Genomic DNA, 23588 nt, shown 5'->3' on the forward strand with positions numbered 1-23588 from the left:
ACTGGAGCAAAGAAAGTTTGTTCAATAAATGGTGCTGGGAAAACTGGGTTGCTACATGCAAACCTCACACCATGCACAAAACCCAGCTCAAAATGGATTAAAGAACTAGACATAAGACCTGAAACCATAAAATATATAGAAGGAAATATAGGCAAAACACTACATGACATACAGCTCAGCAACATCTTTAAAGACTCATCACCCAAAGAAGTGATAGCAAAGGCAAAGATAAAGAGCTGGGACTACATCAAATTAAAGAGCTTCTGTACAGCAAAAGAGACAATAACCAAAACAAAGGGAGAAAATTTTTACACACAACACTAATGATAAAGGACTGATCACAAAAATCTACAAAGAGACTCAATGTAAACAAAATAAATAATCCAGTCAAAAAAGTGTGCAGAAGTGCTAAAAAAGGAACTTCTCCAAAGAGGAAATGCAAATGGCCACCAGGCATATGAAAAAATGTTCAGCATCACTTGTAATCAGGGAAATGCAAATCAAAACTACAATGAGATACTACCTTACACCAGTGAGAATGGCACATATTAAAAAACCAGCAACAACAAATGTTGGCAAGGATGTGGAGAAAAAGGAACTCTCCTGCACTACTGGTGGGAGTGCAAACTGGTCCAACCACTATGGAAAGCTGTGTGGAGATTCCTCAACCTGCTAAAGATGGAGCTTCCATATGATCAGCAATTCCACTCCTAGGTATTTACCCAAATGACACAAAAACATTAATTCCAAAGAGCACCTGCACGCCTATGTTTATAGCAGCACTATTTACAATAGCCAAGCTATGGAAACAACCCAAATGCCCAAAAATAGATGACTGGATCAAGGAGATGTGGTACATATACACAATGGAATATTACTCAGCAATCAAAAAAGATAAACACATTCACTTTGCAGCAACATGGATGGAGTTAGAAGGGATCATGCTCAGCGCAATAAGTCAGAAAGAAAAAGAAAAATACCAGATGGTCTCACTCATAGCAGGAATTTAGAAAACATAAATAAAAGACCAAGAAAAAGAGTAATCAATACAAACTGAAAATCAAAGTCAACAAGCAACTATAAACCAGAGACACACTACGGGGGGAGGATGGGTGGGGGGGTGGGAGAGAGGGGCAGTGAAAGGAAGAACTAGAGTCAAAATAAGGGGGGGTGAAATTGTATGGGGAATATAACCAAAATGAAAATGCATACATTGTGCAAAGATGAAAAGAGATGTAAGAATTACATAAAATAAAATATTTAAATAAAAAATAAATAAATAAAACCAAGGCTGGGGGATTAGGGTATTATCTCAATGACAATACTGAGTCATTAAGCAGATGAGAAGTGCCTGGAGGGCAGACTCATAATCCCTGATCTTCTACATCCTTCTCCTTTCTTTAATCTCCTTCCCCTTTCCTTTTGCTCCTCCCCCTTACAACTGATGCTGTGTGTTAATAAAAAGGCCAGGATCTTGCTCTTCAGCAGCATCCTGCATTATGTAGCCTGCTCCACAACTCCCATTTCTTTATCGGTGTGGTGTTGCCCAAGGCAACAACATCCTAGACAGCCAAATGACTTCCCGAGTATACTGTACCTCTTTGATGATTTTCACACCTTTGGGATCCTTGATATTAACAGCTATGCTCTAAAAATTAAAAATATATATATTAAAATAGATTCATAAAAGTTTTTCTTATTACTAGCAGTTCAATCAGGGAGACATGCTTTAAAACAAATGTATTTTTCCTCATAAAGAAAATATTTAAGTCATCATTACAGAGTTTATTTTCAATTTAGAATGTTAGGAAAAGAGCAAGGATTATAACAAAAAAATTAATGATAATTATGAATGTTAATGAAATGGTAATCTCCAAAAGACTAACAAATACAAAGAATCAAATGATTTTTCTTTGATAAAATTATGTCCTTTATAAATTGTTAGAAATTCTTACAAAATGATTTAAGTTAGTAGAAAAGGAAGATGAGTGAAAAGCTCTGTTGTTTCTATTTGTTAACTGGTGCATGAATAAGATTTTATCTTATTTGAAATATTAGTTATATCTACAAAAAAAGGATAAAAACAAAAAGCCATGATGATATCAAAGTTTTGATGTTACAAAAAAATTATACAAAGTAAACAAAGGGATGGTACTCTTACTTTTTTATTTCGATTAACACTGAGAAAATAAACACTTTCTGTCCCCACAAAAGGTGGCCCCCAAGTTCGGGTATCATCACCAGCTCCTGCAAATAATAGTATGATCTATTAATCTTTTACTTTGAAACACTGTGAGATATTTCAAACCAACAGGCTCACTCCTATCATTCACAGAGGCCTGAGTAATATCAGTTCAATTGAGCAGAATTAACAAGTAGTGAGGGACACTAGAGCTTTTTAAAACTGTCCAAACTCTTACCTGCTCATCAAAATCACTAAATCCTTACATATTCTCTTTCATAAAATACATCCCAGGAAGTCAAAATCAAAATTTGACATATTTCAAATTTGAGGGAAAAAAATATTCCTCTCACTTTTGGCCAAATAAGTCAGTCAGTCCTTTCATGCTCTCTTAGTATTAAATGTGTGAAGAAAATGTGCCTGCAAAAGAATTTTGTTAAATATAATTTAAAAATCAGGACCTCCCTGGTGGCACAGGGAGTTGAGCGCAGCTCTGTGAAGCTGTCTGCAGCCTCTGCAGCATGGATTCGATCCCTGGCTGACCAGGGAGATACCCACATGGCACAGCAGACCTCTCCTGACTTGCCCACTGCTCCCCTCAGCAGTGTTTTTGGTCTGTCTGCCTGTTCTGCTCCTCACTCTGGTGAATCCTCTCACTCTCCCACACCTCTGGCCTCTACCCTAATTCTTGAATGCATAAAATAAATAAATCTTTATATATATATATATATAAAATTTAAAAATCAGAAAAATGGTCAGTGAATCTTTGTCATAGAAGTGGCATTTGGGCTTAAGTATGGAACAATGATAAATAAAAAATAGATTAAAAGATTTGTGCAGTGACAACAAATCCAAAAAAATAAAAGTTACCAACTAGTAAAAAACAGTGAAAAATACTGTTTTAGAAGAAAATTTTAGTTATCTATGTCTTGCCTTAAAATACAAATTTAAAACCATCAACGAATAGGGTATTTCATTCTGGACATCTACTGTCAAGTGATTCTGAAATGTATTTGCATTTGATTCAAAGACACCACTACAGAGTTACAGAAAAAAATAGTTTTTTGCACAAGAAGCAACAAGCAAACAATTTAGGTAACACTTGGAAAATATGCCAACAATTAAATAACTGTAGTGCCAGCAAGGCACACAGCAGGATCTCTATGATCCAGGCAAATGGGTAAAGAAGAGTCCTGGAGCCCTCGGTGGCTTTTCAGGATTTTATTGAGCTTTTTACATCATTTATAGTGCGGCACCCAGGTACAGCAGGCAGGGGGGCCAGGGGGTTTGGAGGCTGCCAAGCCTCCCAGTCTCAGGCTAGTCTTCACTCTTTCTGGGCTCTCTGTGTTCCTTCCTGGCCTCTGTTTCTCTGCTACCACTTCTGCTGCCGTTGCTGTTGCTGTTTCTCCAGTTCTGCTCTCGTTCTACTACTGCTCTACTGGCATCCTCCTGACGCCACCTTTATAAGCCCAGTCTCTCAGCCCAGGTGTGCCCACCTATGCATGCCCAACCCTACTGCAGGTGCCCGCTAAGGACCGTAGGGATCTATCATTAATGCTAATGGCAGGAGAGAAGAAAATCCTGATAATTTTCATTTACCCTACAATAACACAAAACAATATCACTTAAATTGAGAATTTTATAAGTTCTAATTAAATATTGATATAAGAAACTAATCACTATGTAACTATAATTAAAATATTTATAACTCATTTCCCCCCAAAAAAGGCTGTGAATATGAGGTAAAGTTTAAACTTTAACTTCACTTAGATGATATAATTAATCTAATCTCCCATGAGACTTTACCCACTGAAATTGATCGAGAAAAAAAAACAGTATTTTGGAAAACCAAACAAAGACTAAAGATCAGATTTTTTTAATGATCTTTTTATCACAAGAGAAAAAGGGCACAGAATAATGAAAGAAAGAAGCATTAGTTCTAAAGGAAGATGAACTGATAGCACAATGCAATAAACAGTGTAGGAATCAAGTAGAATGACATGCAAACTACAAGCGCCTGCAAACACAACCTCCCAGTAATAAACCAGGTAGAGGCTTCAAATCTGGATCTTCAGGATCAGACAGAAGCAATGACAGCCAAGAAAGCCCAGGTATTTTCATTTCATTGAAACTCCTAATACACTAAAAGTCTTTTTTGAAATAAAGCAAAGTCAAGAAAAGCCTAAAGTTAAATCATTTATTTTAAATTTTTGTATTCATTTACCCAGTGTAGAAAATGCCAGAAATCATCTAAATTGGAGACCTACACAAAGTTCCTACCTCACCTGTTTCTGTGTTATCAGGATTTTAGAGAGGCAGAAGGATGGTGCTGACGGCACATGACAGGAAATAAAGGTTAAAGCCACAAAATGGCAAAACTGATAGTTTGAGAAACAAGTTTTATTTGATTCACACACACTTGGCAGTTTTTAACTATCTTAATTTTTGGAAATTTCTATCCACTCATCTGTATTTGAACACATAGGTGGTTTCAATACCTTGCCTATTGTGAACAGCGCTGCAAAGAACACAAGGAGTGCATGTTACCCTTCAATTTACTGTTTTTGTATTCTTCAGCTAGATTCCTAAGCAGAGATTTGCTGGATTATATGGTAGACCCATTTTTAATATTTTGAGAAGCCTCCATACTGTTGCCCATAGGGATTGGACCAGTCTACATTCCTACCAACAAGTATAAGAAGGTTTCTTTTTCTCCACCTCCTTGCCAGCACTTTGTGTTTCTGTTCTTTTTTATATGTTCCATTCTCAAAGGTGTGAGATGATATCTCATTGTGGTTTTGATTCACATTCCATATAAAAATTTTGACTGCCTTTCTTAAATATTTCAAGGCATTCATTCTTTCAGCAAGATTTATTGAGCACCCACTTTATGACATAGTATTCAACAAGAGACCTATGTCCCTCCTCTCATACCCCTTCCTGTGGGGACAGTCCTGGAATATCAACAGCAATATTTGTTGCTACTTCAATCATTTAAGTTATCTGCCTGGCCAACAAGCATATAATTATACACTCACTAACAAGTTTTTAAGAAAAGAAGAAAAATAACTTTGATATGCTTTTTTATTATAAAAGTAAGTATAACCTAAGTTCTAAGGCAGAAAACTACAACCAAATTTTATTTAATTAAAGGACAAGAAGCAGAGAAAAAAGAGATTAGTTCTCCATTGAAATTTGAAAATACTGTCAAGTCCCTTTTAATGAGTGTAATACTAAGTCACTTTTATTCATATATATGCTGAATAACTATCTCAAAAAACCAGAACAATTAAAATGTAACATGAACATTGAAATGCATGGGCAGGAAATAAGGAAAACAGAACAATCTGTCAAAAAAAGAGAAATGCACGCCTGCTAGTAGCAAAGTCTGATGCCAAGTGTATGGTCATGGGACATAATAAAGACCTAGAAAAAGGAAAGTGTCCCCTACCATACAAACTAGAAAGTACAAAGGAGAAATAGGCCAACATAAACAGGGAGTAATGAATTCTAAAATTAATACAAGTATAAATATTTTAACCTAGTAATTAACTTACAAATGAAAAGAAATTTTCTCTTTGGTTGAAATCAAAAAGTGCTATGGTGTTGAAAACTGATAACATTGTGGAAATTGGAAAAGGGAGAAAAAAAGATGTTTAGCTGGAAAGCAAACATTCTTCAATATGATTCCAGAAATGAACTAAAGCAAAGAACGTCACTATCACAGGAAAGTAAGATTCAAACAAATCTACCACCTGGAGCCTGATAAATACAGAGTGATATAACTATAAAATAGAAATATATAATATTCCCTATGCTGATCAGAGAATCTTCTGTTACTGCTTTGGACTCCTAAGAAGATCTATTTAGAAGAAAGTTGAATGTTCTTGATCAAATATTTTACTTTATAGCATGTGGTTAATTAATAAATTGATGCAATTATAAACTAGTTTCATGGATTTTACATATATTCACTATGTATTCAAAACTAAACCATTTTCACTGATTTGGGAATTCTCTTCCAATTTCATAACTGTAACTGGGTCCCCATGATGCCCAAAAGCCTCAGGGTAAGCAGTGTTTTGGGGGTTGGGAGAGTGAAGATGGGGCAGCTAAGGCACACCAACTGTAGGGTAAGTAAAAGGTATCAGGCTTTTTTGCCCTCTCGCCATTAGGATAGATGAGGGAACCCTGTGGTCCTGAATGCATGCCTGATGGCGGGCACCTGAAGTGGGTACACCTTGGCTGAGAGACTGGACTTTTAAGGGCGGTGTCACAGGAATGCCAGCAGAAGGAGAGAGAGAGAGAGAAAGAGAGAGACAGAGACAGAGAGACAGAGAGAGAAAATGCCAGAGAGCCCAGATAGAGTGAAGACCTGCTGGGGGCTGGGAGGCCTGACAGCCTACCGGCCCCCCAGCGTCCCTGCCTGCCATGTACCTGGTAATTCCAATAAAAAGAACTGCAAAAACCGGGCCTCCCCTGGTGGTACAGTGGTTGGGCGCTGGGTTGCGAGGCTGCCCGCAGCCTCTGCAGCTCCAGTTCGATCCCCAGCCACCGGCAAGGGTCCCACCAAAAAAAAAAAAAAAAAGACCTGTGTAGGGTAAGGAAAATGTCAGGCTTTTCTGCCCTCCCGCCATCAGGACAGATGATGGATCCTTGAGGTCCTGAATGCATGCCTAATGGCGGACACCTGGAATAGGGTGTGGGCATAGGTAGATGGGATTCACCTGGGCTAAGACTGCTTTTTAAGGGCGGCGTCATGGGGACGCCAGCAGAAGCTGAGAAAGAAGCAGGAGAAGCCAAGAGAGAAGCAAAGAAGCAGAAGCAGAGAACGCCAGAGAGCCCAGAGAAAGTGCGGATTTGCTGGGGGCTGGGAGGACTGCCAGCCTCCCCGCCCCCCAGCACCCCTGCCTGCCATGTACCTGGTAATCCCAATAAAAGCCTGCAAAACCACTGAGGACTCTGACTCCTCCTTTACCCGGTCTGCATGGGATCAGAAAACCTGCTCAGTTGTCATTCCTGACTTTACACCAACCTCAACCCATTTGTGGACTATTCCCTCCACCAGCCCCAGCAAGGCTATCTCCCAGCTATGGCTCCCTGGAGCAAAGAGGCCCAGGAGCCAGTCCTGACCTGAGTGCAGGTCGCGTCTGATGAGGAACCAAGCTTTTTCCCTTTTTATATCTGGCTCTAGGATCCCAAATGGACCAATCAGATTCAAGCTCTCCAGAGCTGTCGCTTAATTTTGATTTAACGTATTTGGATTGAAAATGGAAAACAAGCTGATTGGTGATAGAAGGTTCAACCAGATACTTAAAATTGAAAACAGTCTTAGTAAGCTTGTTGTAGGGTAAGGAAAAATGTCAGGCTTTTCTGCCCTCCCGCCATCAGGATGGATGATGGATCCTTGCGGTCCTGAATGCATGCCTGATGGCGGGCACCTGGAATAGGGTGTGGGCATAGGTAGATGGGATTCACCTGGGCTGAGACTGTGCTTTTTAAGGGCGGCGTCACGGGGACTCCAGTAGAAGAGGAGAGAGAAGCCGAGAGAACGCCAGAGAGCCCAGATAGAGTGAAGATTTGCTGGGGGCTGGGAGGACTGCCAGCCTCCCGGCCCCCCAGCACTCCTGCCTGCCATGTACCCGCTAAATCCCAATAAAAGACCTGCAAAAAGCCACTGAGGACTCTGACTCCTCCTTTACCCGGTCTGCTGGATCCTAGAAAACCTGCACTGTGTCCTGTCCTGGCCCCTACACTTGTATGATAGGGGAACCCTGAAGATAATATAAGGCAGAGAAAGAGCCAACTTGAGTCAGTCAGCAGCTGGCCTTCAAAGAGGAAGCATTCATTAGACTACTTTGAAGGATTCTGTTCCCAGCCTCCGAAAGAGGTCAGTTAACAGACAGCCTTCAAAGAGAGAAGGGAGTTAGCAGTCAGCCTCCAGAGAAGATTCATTGTACCACCTCTGAAGAAGGACTCAACCGACGACCTCTGAAGAGAAGCATCAAGCAGTCAACCTCCATGGGATTCAGGGGACCTCCATAGACTTCTAGAACTCTAAACTGCCAGACCTCTGTAGATCTTTGTAGAGACAAGGCAACTTCCTGCCTGTGGTCCTGCCTCTGATATCACTTAAAGGGTCACCATCACCTTGCCCTGGTGTCTCAAGGGGCTGCTAGTTGTTGGTGTATGACAACAGCTCACAAACAGCTGTCCTCACCCTCTGACAGCACCACTTCCTGGTGCCAGTGAGTCCGTTGCTGTCTGGTCCAAGGACTGGCCCAGTCTTCAGACTGTGGCTGTGATCTGGAGTGTCACCTCTTCTTCCATAGGTAGCCTTTGTTTGGAACTTCTGAATACTGTGGACACTTTCTGAGGTGAGACAGCCGGCCATCTGTGGCCTTAAAAACTCTCCTATTCCCCAATCTCCTGTTTGTTAAATAAACCCTGTTGCTCTTGGATCGTGAGCCTTCATGGTCTTGCAATTATGCATGAAGAAAACCCTGACAGTGACCTGTTCCCACACCTTGGGCACTGTCTCTTAGTATTATTTAAGCTTTGTTTTAATTATCTTTAGCACTGTTTCATAAGGATTATATCTTGAGGAATAAATAATGAATTTTAAAACCTTCCAAAACAAGTTGTATATAGGATGATGTAGAGGACACAGAGAATGTGGACTCTACACTTTCAGTTATTGTTAGAGAAAAAGGACATACAACATGACACTTTCCTAAGCAACTTTATCAAAAACAATATGAACTAAACACCAAAAGGCTAAGGCACCAAATAAAAATGGGAATCGCACAAACAAAATAGATTCGTTGGGCAAAGGAGGGAGAAAGAATGGGAAAGGTGTAAGATGAAAGAATTGATCTAACCTTAGGTGTTTTTCCCTCAAATTATTTAAAAATCATAAACCAGGAAAATGTTTCTTTTATTAGAAATTTAAAAAACTAGGTAAGTGTATTTGAGCTTTTTGAAGGATTCTGATTACTTTTCCTTCTCTCCTTTTTCCTATGCCCTCTTACTTTCTTTTAACCTTCCCCTTTTTCTTGCTTTTCCTTCACCCCACAGTGACATTCCTATGGTATTCCTGTGGTCAGGAATACCCTAAAGCCTCAAGGGTAAGGCTTGTGTGAGACTCAGGGGAGCTGAGATCAGAGCTCCGTGCCAGGACAGTCCCTATTAGCTTTATCTCGCTATGTCCCTGTTTTCTCACTAATAGAAATAATAACACCAACTCTTAGGATTATTATAAAAATTAAATAAAATAACAAAGTCAAAGGGCTTAGAACAGTGCCTGGCACAAGTGTTCTTAGCATCATTGTTACTACATGTTGCATCTCTGCTTCTACCAGAGGTTTTAGTTTCCTGTGAAGGACCTGGAGTAAGCCTCAACACTTGGCACCTACAAAGTAAAGAGATCATTAGTATTCAGAGGAAAATAAAGAATGGAAAAGAGAAAATAGCCATTTAATTTCAATTCTTTTCTCATCTCACATACAGATACATGGATATTTAAAGAACTACTACAAATATTTATTAGTTTGTGTGTTGGTTTGAAAGGGAGCAATAGCTCTCTTTACCTGGTCTCTCCACTTTTATAACTTCTGCTCCAAGATCTCCCAAATTCATAGTAGCAAAAGGTCCCGCCAGTACTCTACACGAATAATGATAAACGAATTACCATTTGAAGATTTTTATATTAATTATTTTCTTAATAGTCCATTAATATAGATATGCTCATACAGTATTAATAAAGAAAAAAATTATTAAAACTGTTCTAAAAAGTAATTTTCCCTTACGTACCAAAGAATTTAAAAAGTATACTGCCACAATTAAAATGCCTACTGATAGAGGATTGAATCAAGAAGATGCAGTATTTACTATCCAGCCATAGGGAAACATGAAATGTTGCAATTTACAGCAAAATGGAAAAAAATTCAAGGAAATTGTGTGTAGTAAAGCAAGGAAGAATGACAAAGACAAATATTGGACATTTACTTTGTGGACATTTACTTTTAACAAAGCAAAATACATTTAAAAAACAGTAGTAAGAGAATTGAGATTTCCAAGGTTAAGAAGGAGAATGAGTCAAATAGGAATAAGGAATGGTGGTGATGAGAACAGAAAAAGAAATGAACTTTGAAATTAAAATAAAGGAAATAAAACTAAAAATAGTCTCTTTGATCCAACCATTCTACTTCCAGAATGCTAAAGAAAGGAAGAAATCAAAATATTTCCTGAGGCAAAGACTTATGTACAAGGAAGGCTTATTTATTTATAACAGTAAGTATTATGGGATGATTAAGTAATTCTGTGACAATATTATAATAAAGTATCATATTTTTTTGAATTTTGAATGACAAAGGAAATAATCAAAACAACATTACATGTTTAAGATGTGGCTAAAACTATCATTTGAATATGATCACAAATTTTGTTTTTAAAATTATATATAAACATAAATTAGAAAGAAATACAAAAATGCTAATCTCTTAGAATGAAGAAATTTCAGTAATTTTTCCTTTTTTATTTCCACAAAATTACAATTTCAGTAATTGTAATTTACTGAAATTCTTCTTATATTCCAAAAATTAAATGAATTTTGTTGAAAGGAAAACTCAATGACCTAAATATAGACAAGCAAATACAAACCTCGTTAGATCCAGAATTTTTACACCCTCCAACGGCTTCAGATTGTTAGTGCCTGGTAAAATACAGAAAATATTTGGAGACCATTGATTACTAAATTTTAGGAAGAAGAATACAGAAATACTGATATTATTTTAAGTAATCTCTATTACTACCGAAAAATTTTCTTCACAATATTTCTGCTATATACATAAAACACCGAAACCTTAACCTGATCCAACTAAGTCTATCTGCAAAAGCTAAATGCTTTAATGCCAGATTAATAAGTTAATGTATTTATAACTCCACAGCTACACTTAACATATTTTGTTTAATGAAAAAAATATCTGGGAGGGGGAAGGAATGACTAGGCCAAGCACAGAGAATTTTAAGGGCATTGAAAATACTCATGTGATACAATAAGGATGAATACCTATCAATATATACTTGTCCTAAATCATAGAATGCACCACAACAAGAGTTAACCCTCATGTAAACTATGGATTTTGGGTGACTGTGATATGTCAATGCAAGCTCATCTATTGCAGTGAATTTATCCCACTGGTGGGATATGATAATAATGGGGAAGGCTATGAATATGTGGAGCAGGGAACACATAGAAGAGCTCTGTACCTTCCTCTGAATTTTGCTGTGAACCTAAAACTACTATATAAAAGAACTGAGGTCTTTAAAATACATATAGTGTTGGAAGTCCTAGTTAGAGCAATTAGGCAAGAAAAAAGACATAAAAGGAATTCAAACTGGAAAAGAAGTGAAATTATAACTATTTGCAGATGACATGATAATATACATTTAAAAAGTCCAAAAAACTCAACCATAAAGGTCTTAGAAATAATAAATACAGTTAAATGGCAGGATGCAAAATCAATACACAAACATCTCCTGCATTTGTATATGCAAACAATGAGTTAGAAGAGAGAGAAATTAAGAAAACAATTTGGTACATTTATAATTGCACCAAAAAGGATGAAATACCTGGGAATAAACTAGACAAAGGTGGTGAAGAACTTATACACTGAAAATTATAAAACACTGTCAAAGACAATGAAAGAAGACACAAAGGTATGGAAACATATCCTGTGTTCATTGATTTGAAGAACAAATATTGTTAAAATGGCCATATTACCTAAAGCAATTTATAGATTCTACACAATACCTATCAAAATCCCAAAGGCATTCTTCAAGGACAAAAAAAAGTCTAAAATTTCTATGGAACCATAAAAGACCCAAAATTGGCAAATAAATCAAGAAAAAAGAAAAATGGAGGTAACACCTCCTCTGAATTGAAGCTATACTTCACAACAATAGTAATCAAAACAGTATGAGGCCACTGCAACCTAACAGACCTTCTCCAAAGAAGACAGTCAGGTGGCTTGCAGGCACAAGAAAAAAATCAACATCACTCATTATAAAGGAAAGGCAAATTAAAACTGCAATAGCATAACACCTCTCCTCTTTCCATATCAAGAACAATGGAAACAAATATTGGAGAAGAGGTAGAGTAAAAAGGAACTTTTATCCACTGTTGGTGGGAATGCAACTTGGTACAGACTCCATGGAAAATGGTATGGAGATTTAAGAAAAAACAATTAAAATCCTGTATGATGCCTCTACTAGGTATTTATCAAAAAATATGAAAACTCTAATATGAAAGACTTACATATGCCTATGTTCTTAGCAGCACTGTCCACAATTTCAAGTCACATAACCACCTAAATGCACACCAAAAGGTGAATGACTTAAAAAAAAAATTGTGGACTATATACTCAATGAAATGCCACATAGCTGTTAAAAAAAAAAAAAAAAATACCGTCTTTTAGAACACAAAGGATGACCCCCGAGGTGATTATGTTAAGATGAAATATATCAGAAAGTAAAAGACAGATAACAAATGGATTTACTAATCTCTGAAATATAAATAACTGAAAAACATACACAAATAAAATACAGAGGAATTAATATTGGACTTAGTGAACCAACTTATGTTGCCAGAAGAAACAGGAGAAAGGGAGGAGTGAATTGGAGAGGGAGATAGTTTTGGCATTGGTGGTATGGTGAGGGGTCAGACATCTATAGAACACTAAACCCCAAAAAAAGGGAGTACACATTTTTCTCAAGTGCACACGGATCATTCTCCAGGATCGATCACATAATGGGGCACAAGACAAACATCAACAGATACACAAAGATTGAAATCATACCAACCATCTTTTCTGACCATGAAGGCAACAAACTAGAAATAAACCATAAAAAGAAGGCAAGGAACTTTCCTACCTCATGGAAATTAAAAACCACACTACTGGAAGACCACTGGACTAATGAGGAGATCAAATAAGAAATTAAAAAATTCTTTGAATTGAATGACAAGGAGGACACCAATATCCTAAATGTATGGGATGCAGCAAAAGCAGTAATAAGAGGAAAATATATAACAATAGAAGCTCACATCAAGAAACAAGAAAGAACTCAAAGAAACAACCTAATCTTGAAGCTCAAAGATCTAGAAAAAGAACAACAAAAGAACCCCAAAACCAGTAGAAGAAAAGAAATAATAAAAACCAAAGCAGAAATAAATGAAATTGAAACTAAAAATACAATCCAAAAGATCAATGAAACCAAGAGCTGGTTCTTTGAAAAAATCAATAAAATAGACAAACCCCTAGCCAGGCTCACAAAGGAAAAAAGGGAGAAAGCACAAATAAACAGGATCACAAATGAAAGAGGAGAAATCACAACGGACACAGCAGAAATCAAAAGAATAATCAGTAACTACTATGAACAGTTATATGGAAACAAGTTCAACAATCTAGAGGAGATGGACAAATTCCTACAACTCTACAATCACCCAAAGCTAGATAAAGAAGAAATAGAACACCTAAACAGACCAATTACAATTAGCGAAATTGAAATGGTAATCAAAAACCTCCCCAAAAACAAAAGCCCAGGACCTGATGGATTTACAAATGAATTCTACCAAACATTCCGAGACGAATTAGTGCCTATCCTTCACAAACTCTTCCAAAAAATTGAGAAGGAAGGGACAATACCAAACACGTTCTATGAAGCCAACATTACACTAATACCAAAACCGAACAAGGACAACGCAAAAAAGGAAAACTACAGGCCAATCTCCCTAATGAACACTGATGCAAAAATCCTCAATAAAATTTTAGCTATCAGAATCCAACAATGTATCCATAAGATAATTCACCACGACCAAGTAGGATTCATTCCAGGGACACAAGGATGGTTTAACATCCAAAAATCAATCAACGTTATCCAAAACATCAACAAAAAGAAATATAAAAACCATATGATAATATCAATAGATGCTGAGAAAGCTTTCGACAAAGTGCAACATCCATTCATGATAAAAGCCCTTGAAATTCTTGGGATACAAGGAACATACCTCAACATCATAAAGGCCATCTATGACAAGCCAACAAACAGTATCATTCTCAATGGTGAAAAGCTGAAAGCAATTCCATTAAGATCTGGAACAAGACAAGGATGTCCACTCTCACCACTGCTTTTCAATATAATACTGGAAGTCCTAGCCAGAGCAATAAGACAAGAGAAAGACATCCAAGGAATCCAAATAGGAAAAGAAGAAGTCAAACTATCACTATTTGCAGATGATATGATAATATACGTAGAGAACCCCAAAAACTCCACAGAAAAACTAATTCAACTCATCAATCAGTTCAGTAAAGTGGCAGGATACAAAATCAACACGCAAAAGTCAGTAGCCTTCCTATACACAAACAATAAATCTGAAGAAGAAGAAATCAAAAAAACCATCCCTTTTATTATTGAAACACAAAAAATCAAATATTTGGGAATAAATCTAACAAAAGAGGTAAAGGACCTATACAAAGAAAACTATAAAACACTGTTAAAAGAAATAGAAGAAGACACAAAGAAATGGAAAGACATCCCCTGCTCATGGATTGGAAGAATAAACATTATCAAAATGGCCATCCTACCAAAAGCAATATACAGATTCAATGTTATTCCAATCAAAATTTCAATGTCATTCTTCAAAGAAATAGAACAATTATTGATGAAATTCATATGGAATCACAAAAAACCCCGAATAGCCAAAGCTCTCCTGGAAAAAAAAAGAAGGGAATGGAGGCATCACACTCCCAGACTTCAAACTATACTACAAAGCCATAATAATCAAAACTGCATGGTATTGGCACAAGAACAGACATACAGACCAATGGAATCAAATAGAAAATCCAGAAATAAACACACAGATCTATGGTCAACTAATCTTTGACAAAGGAGCAAAGACTATGCATTGGAGCAAAGAAAGTTTGTTCAATAAATGGTGCTGGGAAAACTGGGTCGCTACATGTAAAAGAATGAAGCTTGACCACTACCTCACACCATACACGAAAATCAACTCAAAATGGATTAAAGAACTAGACATAAGACCTGAAACCATAAAATATATAGAAGGAAATATAGGCGAAACACTACATGATTTGCACATCAAAGACATCTTTACAGACACATCACCCAAAGCAGTGATAGTGAAGGCAAAGATAAACAGCTGGGACTACATCAAATTAAAGAGCTTCTGCACAGCAAAAGAGACAATAACAAAAACAAAGAGAAACCCCACCAACTGGGAGAACATTTTTGCACCCAACACTAATGATAAAGGACTGATCACAAAAATCTGCAAAGAGCTGATGAGACTCAGCAACAACAAAGAAAATAATCCAGTTAAAAAATGGGCAGAAGAGCTAAAAAGAAACTTCTCTGAAGAGGAAATGCAAATGGCCAACAGGCATATGAAAAAATGTTCAACATCACTTGTAATCAGGGAAATGCAAATCAAAACTACCATGAGATACCATCTTATACCAGTGAGAATGGCACATATTAAAAAAACTAGCAACAACAAATGTTGGCGAGGGTGTGGAGAAAAAGGAACTCTTCTGCACTGTTGGTGGGAGTGCAAACTGGTCCAACCACTATGGAGAGCTGTGTGGAGATTTCTGGACCTACTAAACATAGAGCTTCCATATGATCCAGCAATTCCACTCATAGGTATCTACCCAAAGGACACAGAAACATCAATTCCAAAGAACACCTGCACCCCTATGTTTATAGCAGCACTGTTTACAATAGCTAAGCTTTGGAAACAACCCAAATGCCCAAAAATAGATGACTGGATCAAGAAGATGTGGTCCATATACACCATGGAATATTACTCAGCATTCAAAAAAGATAAACACATGCAATTTGCAGCAACATGGATGGCGCTGGAAGGGATCATGCTCAGCGAAATAAGCCAAGAAGAAAAAGAAAAATACCGGATGGTCTCACTCATAGCAGGAATCTAGAAAACTTAAATAACGGACCAGGAAAATGAATAACTATAAGAAAGTGAAAATCAGAATCAACAAAAAACTATGAAACAGAGACACTTTTGGGGGGTGGGGAGGGATTGGGATCAGAAAGGGGGGGTGCAACTGTAGGGGGAATATAAAAATAAAATTTATTATTAAAAAAAAAGGAACATGTGTGCATATGAAGGAGTAAAAATATGACCCCAAAATTAAATTTTAAAAAACATTTTAATATGGGGCCTACCCGGTGGCGCAGCAGTTGAGCGCTGGGTTGCGAAGCTGCCCGCAGCCTCTGCAGTGCTGGTTCGATCCCCGGCTGCTCCCAGGCTATCAGAGGAGGGTCCCACATGGTGCACAGACCTCTCCTACCGCCCGCTGCTCCCCTCAGCAGTGTACTTCGGTCCTTCTGCCTGCTCTGCTCCTCACTCTGGCCCTGGTGAATTCTCTCACCCTCCCGCGCTTCTGACTGTACCCAGTGCTTGTATAAATAAAATAAATAAATCTTAAAAAAAATTTTTTTAATATGATCCTATTTTTGTAAACATAGCTATAACATTAATAATATATATTATATATATTATAGGTTGGTGATTATAGTAGCAGTCATAAATCTTTTTTTTTAAGATTTATTTATTTATGCATACAAGAACTGGGGTACAGGCCAGAGGTGCGGGGGTGAGAGGATTCACCAGAGACGGAGTGGGGAACAGAACAAAAGGAAACTGAGCCTAGCAGCGGGCCAGTTAGGAGAGGTCTGCTGCGCGATGTGGGTAGGTACAGTTCTTAGTAGAAGGCTCAGTTTAACAAATATATTTATTCTTCCTAGTTGCTTGGGGTATACATATGGAAGACCAGTCACCATTCTATCTCCAGAAAATTTAGTGTCTTGAAAGGACATGCCAGAGTATTAAGCAATTAATATAAAGAAAGGTATTGCAGGAATAACAAATTTGTTGAATCTTTCACACTATTGAATTGCATTTAAAAAGTATGGAAAAGAGATAAAAAGTAGATGGTGCTGGGCCTCCTCGGTGGCGCAGTGGTTGAGCGCTGGGTTGTGAAGCTGCCGCAGCGCTGGTTCAATCCCGGCGGCGGCCGCCGCCAGGTGAGGGTCCCACATGGAGCACAGACCTCTCCTGCCACCCGCTGCTCCCCTCAGCGTGTACTTTGGTCCTTTGCCTGTTCTGCTCTCCCCTCTGGCTCTCGTGAATTCTCTCACCCTCCTGCACTTCTGACTGTACCCAGTGCTTGTATAAATAATTAAAAAAAAAAAACGTAGATGGTGCTTTTTTTATTATTTAATAAAGAACCATTGTTTCACATCCTTGCTAATATTTTGACAGTATATAATTTCTTCCCTCAGGTGTGGTCACCATTGCTCTCCCATCACCAAAGCACCCACAGTTACCAGCCATAGTCCACTGTGCTCTCTTCACCCGTAACCGGATGCTTCTTTGTTTGGTTTCTCTATATTCCACATATAAGTAGCATCATCTGGCATTTATCTTTCTCCTTCTGGCTTGTTTTGCTTAACATAATCCCTTCCAGCTCCATGCATCTTGCTAAAAATAGTGTGAGTTTATCTTTTTTTGATTGCTGAATAAGATATTTTCATATCATTAGGAATGAATGGACAAGTAATTAATTTTGTAACGTATGTCTTCAAAAATATTGGTTTTCTATACTTAGGTCTCTTTCAGAGGGCCTGCTTTATTTAAATGTTGCACGAAATGCTTATGAATATCCTCATTCCATAAATCTCCTTTCATTACAAATCTATCAAGTTTAGGGCCTCCCCAGTGGCGCAGCGGTTGAGTGCTGGGTTGCGAAGCTGCCCACAGCCTCTGCAAAGCCGGTTCCATCCCCGGCCACCAGGCCAGGGTCCCACATGGTGCGCAGACCCCTCCCGCTGCCCGCTGCTCCCCTCAGCAGTGTACCTCGTTAGTCTGCCTGTTCTGCTCTCTGCTCTGGCTCTGGTGAATTCTCTCACCCTCCCGCACTTCTGACTGTACACAGTGCTTGTATAAATAAATAAAATAAATCTTAAAAAAAAAACCTATCAAGTTTATATTTCACTACCAATGATATCCTACAACATAACAAACTAGTAACATTTTATTTAATTAGTAACATTTAAATTTAATTCAGTTAATATCAGGCAATAGAATTTTGCTTTTATTAGCTGAGAAGACACCCATAAAAGACTTTTAGGGTACATTTAAGTCAAAATCAATGACAAGTTTTTAAACAGATAAGAGCATGTGCTATGAAGACACTGAATTCAATTATCTACTCCACTACTCAACTATTCAAGTGACCCTGGACAAAGCAACTTCTTTTCTCTGAACTTCAATTTCCTCATTTGACACACCTAGATCATAGAGTTTGCAAGGATTAAGGAAACATTGAATGTAAAGTGCTTAGAACACTTTGTAGTTTTATTTCAGTTGTTATTGTTATCATCGTTATATATATATATATATATATACTATATAGTCACACAACCTATTGAAGGCAATAACTTAATTTGCATTTAAAAACAAAAACATATGGTTATTTTACTGAATAGGAAAAATGATAGTCAATATTCTATATTAAAAGGCTATCTACATTCATATTTTACCTATTTGAGAAGCCCGGAAGAGGCTAGATGGCAGTGAGGGGTGATTGCAGGGAGAAAAACAGTTGGAAAGGGCATCATTAATTGTACCTGTAACATAATCTGTTGAAATATATTGAACAGCTTGTATTTTATTTGGTCTTTAGGATATAAAGTTATGATGATGGTACAGCTGAACAACAATTCAAATGCCCATACAAGTGGCTCATCTGTGTGACGATTATTGCATCTCTCACCACAGTACTAGCTAACTACAGAGACAAGGGAGGAAAAACGGGGAAGTCATGAAACAAACTGATCAAATATCAAATAGATCATGTGCTGTACATGAAAGGACTTTTAATTTGATATTTTACAGAGAACTTAACTACCAAAACTTCAGAGTGAAAAAGCAAACGGACATTTCTTCAAACCATGCTCTCTTAACCTGCTCAAGTTTTTTTTAGAAGAGTTAGCATTATGTCTTCTAATGCATTAGAACACTTGAAAGAAGTTCTGTTCCTAATAGTATAGTTGCCAAGTAATTTTTGGAAAGGTTAGGGTACTTGAAAAATTGGTATCTACTAGAAGACATATCAAAGAAATTAAAATTTTTTGAGTTGTAAAAATGTGTGAAAGTGATGCTAAAGTTATAAGGCAATTACACCATTTAAAGACAAGCAGAGAACAATAGTTGGGTGTATAATAACAAATAATAATTTATAATTCACCTTCTGCTGCTATCTACTTTCTTAAGAACTGTTCTACCTTGCAAGAATTTAGCTATAACTTTGAAATTTGCAATCAAATACATTTTGGGGGCCTCCTTGGTGGCGCAAGGGTTAAGACGTAACCTATGAAGCTGTCGGCAGTCATTGCAGCAGGAGTTTGATCCCCTGATCGGGCAGAGAGCAACCCACAAGGCACAGCAGACCTCTGCTGACTCGCCCGCTGCTCCCCTCAGTAGTGTACTTCAGTCAGTCTGCCTGTTCTGTTCCCCCACTCTGTCTCTGGTGAATCTTCTCTCCCCCCACACCTCCGGCCTGTACCCCAGCTCTTGTATGCATAAATAAATCTTTTTAAAAAATACATTTTGGAGTGCAATTGTTGTATGATACTATTTTAATGAAAACTCTTAGACATTTACAGAGTGAACAGACCAGAAAAATGACTTATGAATTTTGGGTAAATCAGATCAGACTTTTCTACATTATCCAGCTTCTCTCTCAGTTAAGTTAGGGCCAAATGCCTGGGATCTGGTCAATGAAATATAAGCAGAGTAATATAAGCCAATGGCAGGCCTGATCCTTAAAATCATCCCATGAAATTCTCCTGGCCTTTTTACCCCTGCTGCATCAATCTGAGCAGCCACAAGTTTCAAATAGTATACCCATCTGTGCAAGAAAAGTGGCTTGATTGTATTAAGAATGCTGATGTTGTGGGTTAATGTGTACCATTAAAACAACACAATATTTATACTAGACACAACCTACTTTCTATCCCAATCAAAAAATATGCCAAGCATTGAAAAGAAATGGTAGTGTCTGAATAATTTCACAAAATTAATGTCCCAAACTGGGAAGCTCATTTCAGAGATAGTTTGTTTCAAACTAGTCTTCAGGGCCTCCCCGGTGATGCAGTGGTTGAGTGCTGGGTTGCGAAGCTGCCCGCAGCCTCTGCAGTGCCTGTTTGATGCCCGGCCACCGGGCGAGGGTGCCACATGGCGCGCAGACCTCTCCTGCTGCCCGCTGCTCCCCTCAGCAGTGTACTTCGTCAGTCTGCCTGTTCTGTTCCCCACTCTGGCTCTGGTGAATTCTGTCACCCTCCTGCGCTTCTGACTGTACCCACTACTTGTATGAATAAATAAATCTTTAAAAAAAAAAAAACTACTCTTCAAACTGAGATATGTGAAAACTTTTTCTAAGAGGTGCATGAATCATTTCATGGAAAACAGTTTCAAGAACTTCAATTTCCATTCATATCTTCTCTCATAAATTCTCTCTTCTTTTGGTCCATATTTCTATAGGGATATTTATATTTTTATTTATTTGTATGGATTCTTTATACAATAGGAATATTAACCTTTTAATCAATTATAGATAATAAAAGTAATTTTCCCCTATCTGCTATTTGCTTTCTTTAATTGTTTTGGAATTTTACCTTCAAAAGAATCATTTAATTTACTTTCTGCCCAAGTATTGTTTCTGGGGTCCTCAAGACTATGCACATTTTCAGTGATTTGCTAAAAGGAGCCACAGGACCCGTAAGCAAGGAGAAAAGACAGGCAGAATCTGAAAAAATTCATGCACAAGGCTTATGATCTCTGCCTCCCATCAATGGGCCACACCAAGCATGCCTCTTTCTCAAACAAAAAATACAGTAATAAGTTCAATGTTTCTTCTTTGGAAAAGTCTACTACAGATTTAGAATCCAAGGTTTTTATTGAGGCCTATTCACATTAGCACACTCTGCTTATCATGTACCAAAATTTCAGACTCCCAGAAAGACTCCCATAAATCACATTGTTTGTAAAAGCCATCTCTAGCAACCCTAGTAATTAAGGGGCAGTTCAAGTGCCAATTTCCCAGGTGCCAATCAAACTTGCAAGAAAGTGCTTTAAAAGATAAACTGACTTCTTGCTATGTTAACTATTTTCTGCACAGGTATCAAGATTTTCCAACCCCAGATTATATAAGCATTCATGTATAGTTTTCTCATTTTAAAAAGCTTTTTATTTTCCTATTTAAAGATTTATTATTTGAAGTTAATTTTTTAAATATTAAATTCAATATATTTAAATATTAAATAGTTGCTTCTTGAATAAGAGATTATTTTTCTTGCTTCTCGTTTTGCTAAACATTTCAGACTTTCTATCAGAAGTATGCATTGTGTTTATAATTGGAAACACACAAAGATAAAAAATCCCAGTGACATTACCATTTTATTTACTCATTTTAAAGCAAAACCTTTTCTATAGAAAGAAATATTCATATTCTTACATTTTACTTCATATCAAAGTATTCCATCAGCAATTTTACTATTTTATGAAAACTTTTATAAGTGTAAGCTAATGCAGTAACACCTGTGTTACATCTTAGGTGAAGAAAATCACTCTATAAGAAGTTAGTATGTATAAAACTTTTCATCTGTGTAGAATGGAGGCTACCAGAAGGAGGGAGATGGGGAGCAAAGAGAGGAGCATGTCCCATGGACTGCGGTGGAGGACTGTGGTGGATATACAGTGATAACATACATGTGATGGGTAGAGAGTGGTAACACACTTGTGAAGCAGTGTGAACCTATACCCCCAAGTCTTATGCAGTATAGTAAATCAACATTACCACAAGAGAAAAATAAAATGTAAATAAATAAAATTATGTAAACCAAGGAAAAATCATCTGTGCTTGACTGTTAGAAAAAGGACACATGCTTAGAAATGAAAAAAAAAAAAAACAACCCAGATTATTAACAGTAGAATTTGGCCCTCAAATTGTTGAAAACAAGTTGCTTCTAATCCTCATTCTATCAATGAGAACAATACTTAGGTAATAGATAAGTGGTCTACTGTGTTGACGCAGGCCTAACCCTATCAATGAATGAGATAATCACATCCTAGAGATGCATTTACTTCTTTACTCTTAGCAGTCTTTTATCATAAAACAGGTTTAAAAAAAAAAAGAATCTCTATAATGAAAACTGAAATAGTCTAAAAAATTTTCAGGGAATATTAAGGTCAACTTTATGATTAAGTATATATACCATGACTTCTAAACACAGAAATTATTAAACACATTCTCCCATCCTAAGAAGTATTTTTAATATTTATATTTATTAATTTTTATTTTTTTACAATTTACTTATTATACAAGAACTGGGGTACAGTTAGAAGCAGGAAGGGTGAGAGAATTCACCAGAGACAAAGTGGGGAGCAGAACAGGGAGATGGACCGAAGACACTGCTGAGAGGAGCAGGGGGCGAGGCAGGAGAGGTCTGCCACACCATGTGGGTTTCTCCCTGGCCAGCCAGGAATTGAACCCACACTGCAGAGGCTGCGAACAGCTTCACAGCGCGGAGAACAACCCACTGCGCCACCAAGGAGGCCTCTATTCATTCCTTTTTAGTGGCCTACAGGCATATGAAAAAAATGTTCAACATCCCTTATTATCAGGGAAATGCAAATTAAAATCACAATGAGATACCACCTTACACCAGTAAGAATGGCACATATCAAAAAAAAAACAAGCAACAACAAATGTTGGTGAGGATGTGGTGAAAAAGGAACTCTCCTTCACTGCTGGTGGGAGTGCAAACTGGTCCAACCACTATGGAAAGCTGCCTGGAGGTTCCTCAGTCTACTATAAATGGAGCTACCATATGATCCGGTAATTCCATTACTAGGGATCTACCCAAAGGACACAGAAACAGATTCAAAAGAAACACCTGTACCCCTATGTTTATTGCACCACTATTTACAATAGGTAAAACCTGGAAACAACCCAAATGCCCAAAAATAGATGACTGGATCAAGAAGATGTGGCATATATACACAATGGAATATTATTTGGCAATCAAAAAAGATAAACTCATGCCCTTCGCAGCAACATGGATGGAGCTAGAAGGAATTATGCTCAGTGAAATAAGTCAAAAGGAAAAAGAAAAATATCTGATGCTTTCACTAATAGCAGGAATATAGGGGAACCAAATAAGACATCAGTGTAAAAAAATAATAACAGTACAAACACAACAAAGCAAAAACAGACAATTATAAATCAGAGACATACTG

At 37.5% G+C, this 23588-nt stretch overlaps 1 protein-coding gene across 10 annotated transcripts in view; it reads right to left on the reverse strand.

The window, feature by feature from the left end:
• The window catches only part of SUGCT (succinyl-CoA:glutarate-CoA transferase), a 793244-nt gene that overhangs the window by 766604 nt on the left and 3052 nt on the right, over window positions 1-23588 (reverse strand). For all 10 annotated transcript variants that reach the window (XM_054692302.1, XM_054692300.1, XM_054692297.1 and 7 more), the window contains exons 2-5: window positions 10844-10895; window positions 9772-9845; window positions 2162-2247; window positions 1598-1648 (exon numbers count right to left, since the gene is read on the reverse strand). In XM_054692302.1, coding sequence (XP_054548277.1) covers window positions 1598-1648; window positions 2162-2247; window positions 9772-9845; window positions 10844-10895 — 263 coding nt within the window. The remainder of the gene's footprint in view (window positions 1-1597; window positions 1649-2161; window positions 2248-9771; window positions 9846-10843; window positions 10896-23588) is intronic.

This window comes from Talpa occidentalis, unplaced genomic scaffold, assembly GCF_014898055.3.
Source record: "Talpa occidentalis isolate TD23 unplaced genomic scaffold, MPIMG_talOcc4v2.1, whole genome shotgun sequence".
Taxonomy (NCBI): domain Eukaryota; kingdom Metazoa; phylum Chordata; class Mammalia; order Eulipotyphla; family Talpidae; genus Talpa; species Talpa occidentalis.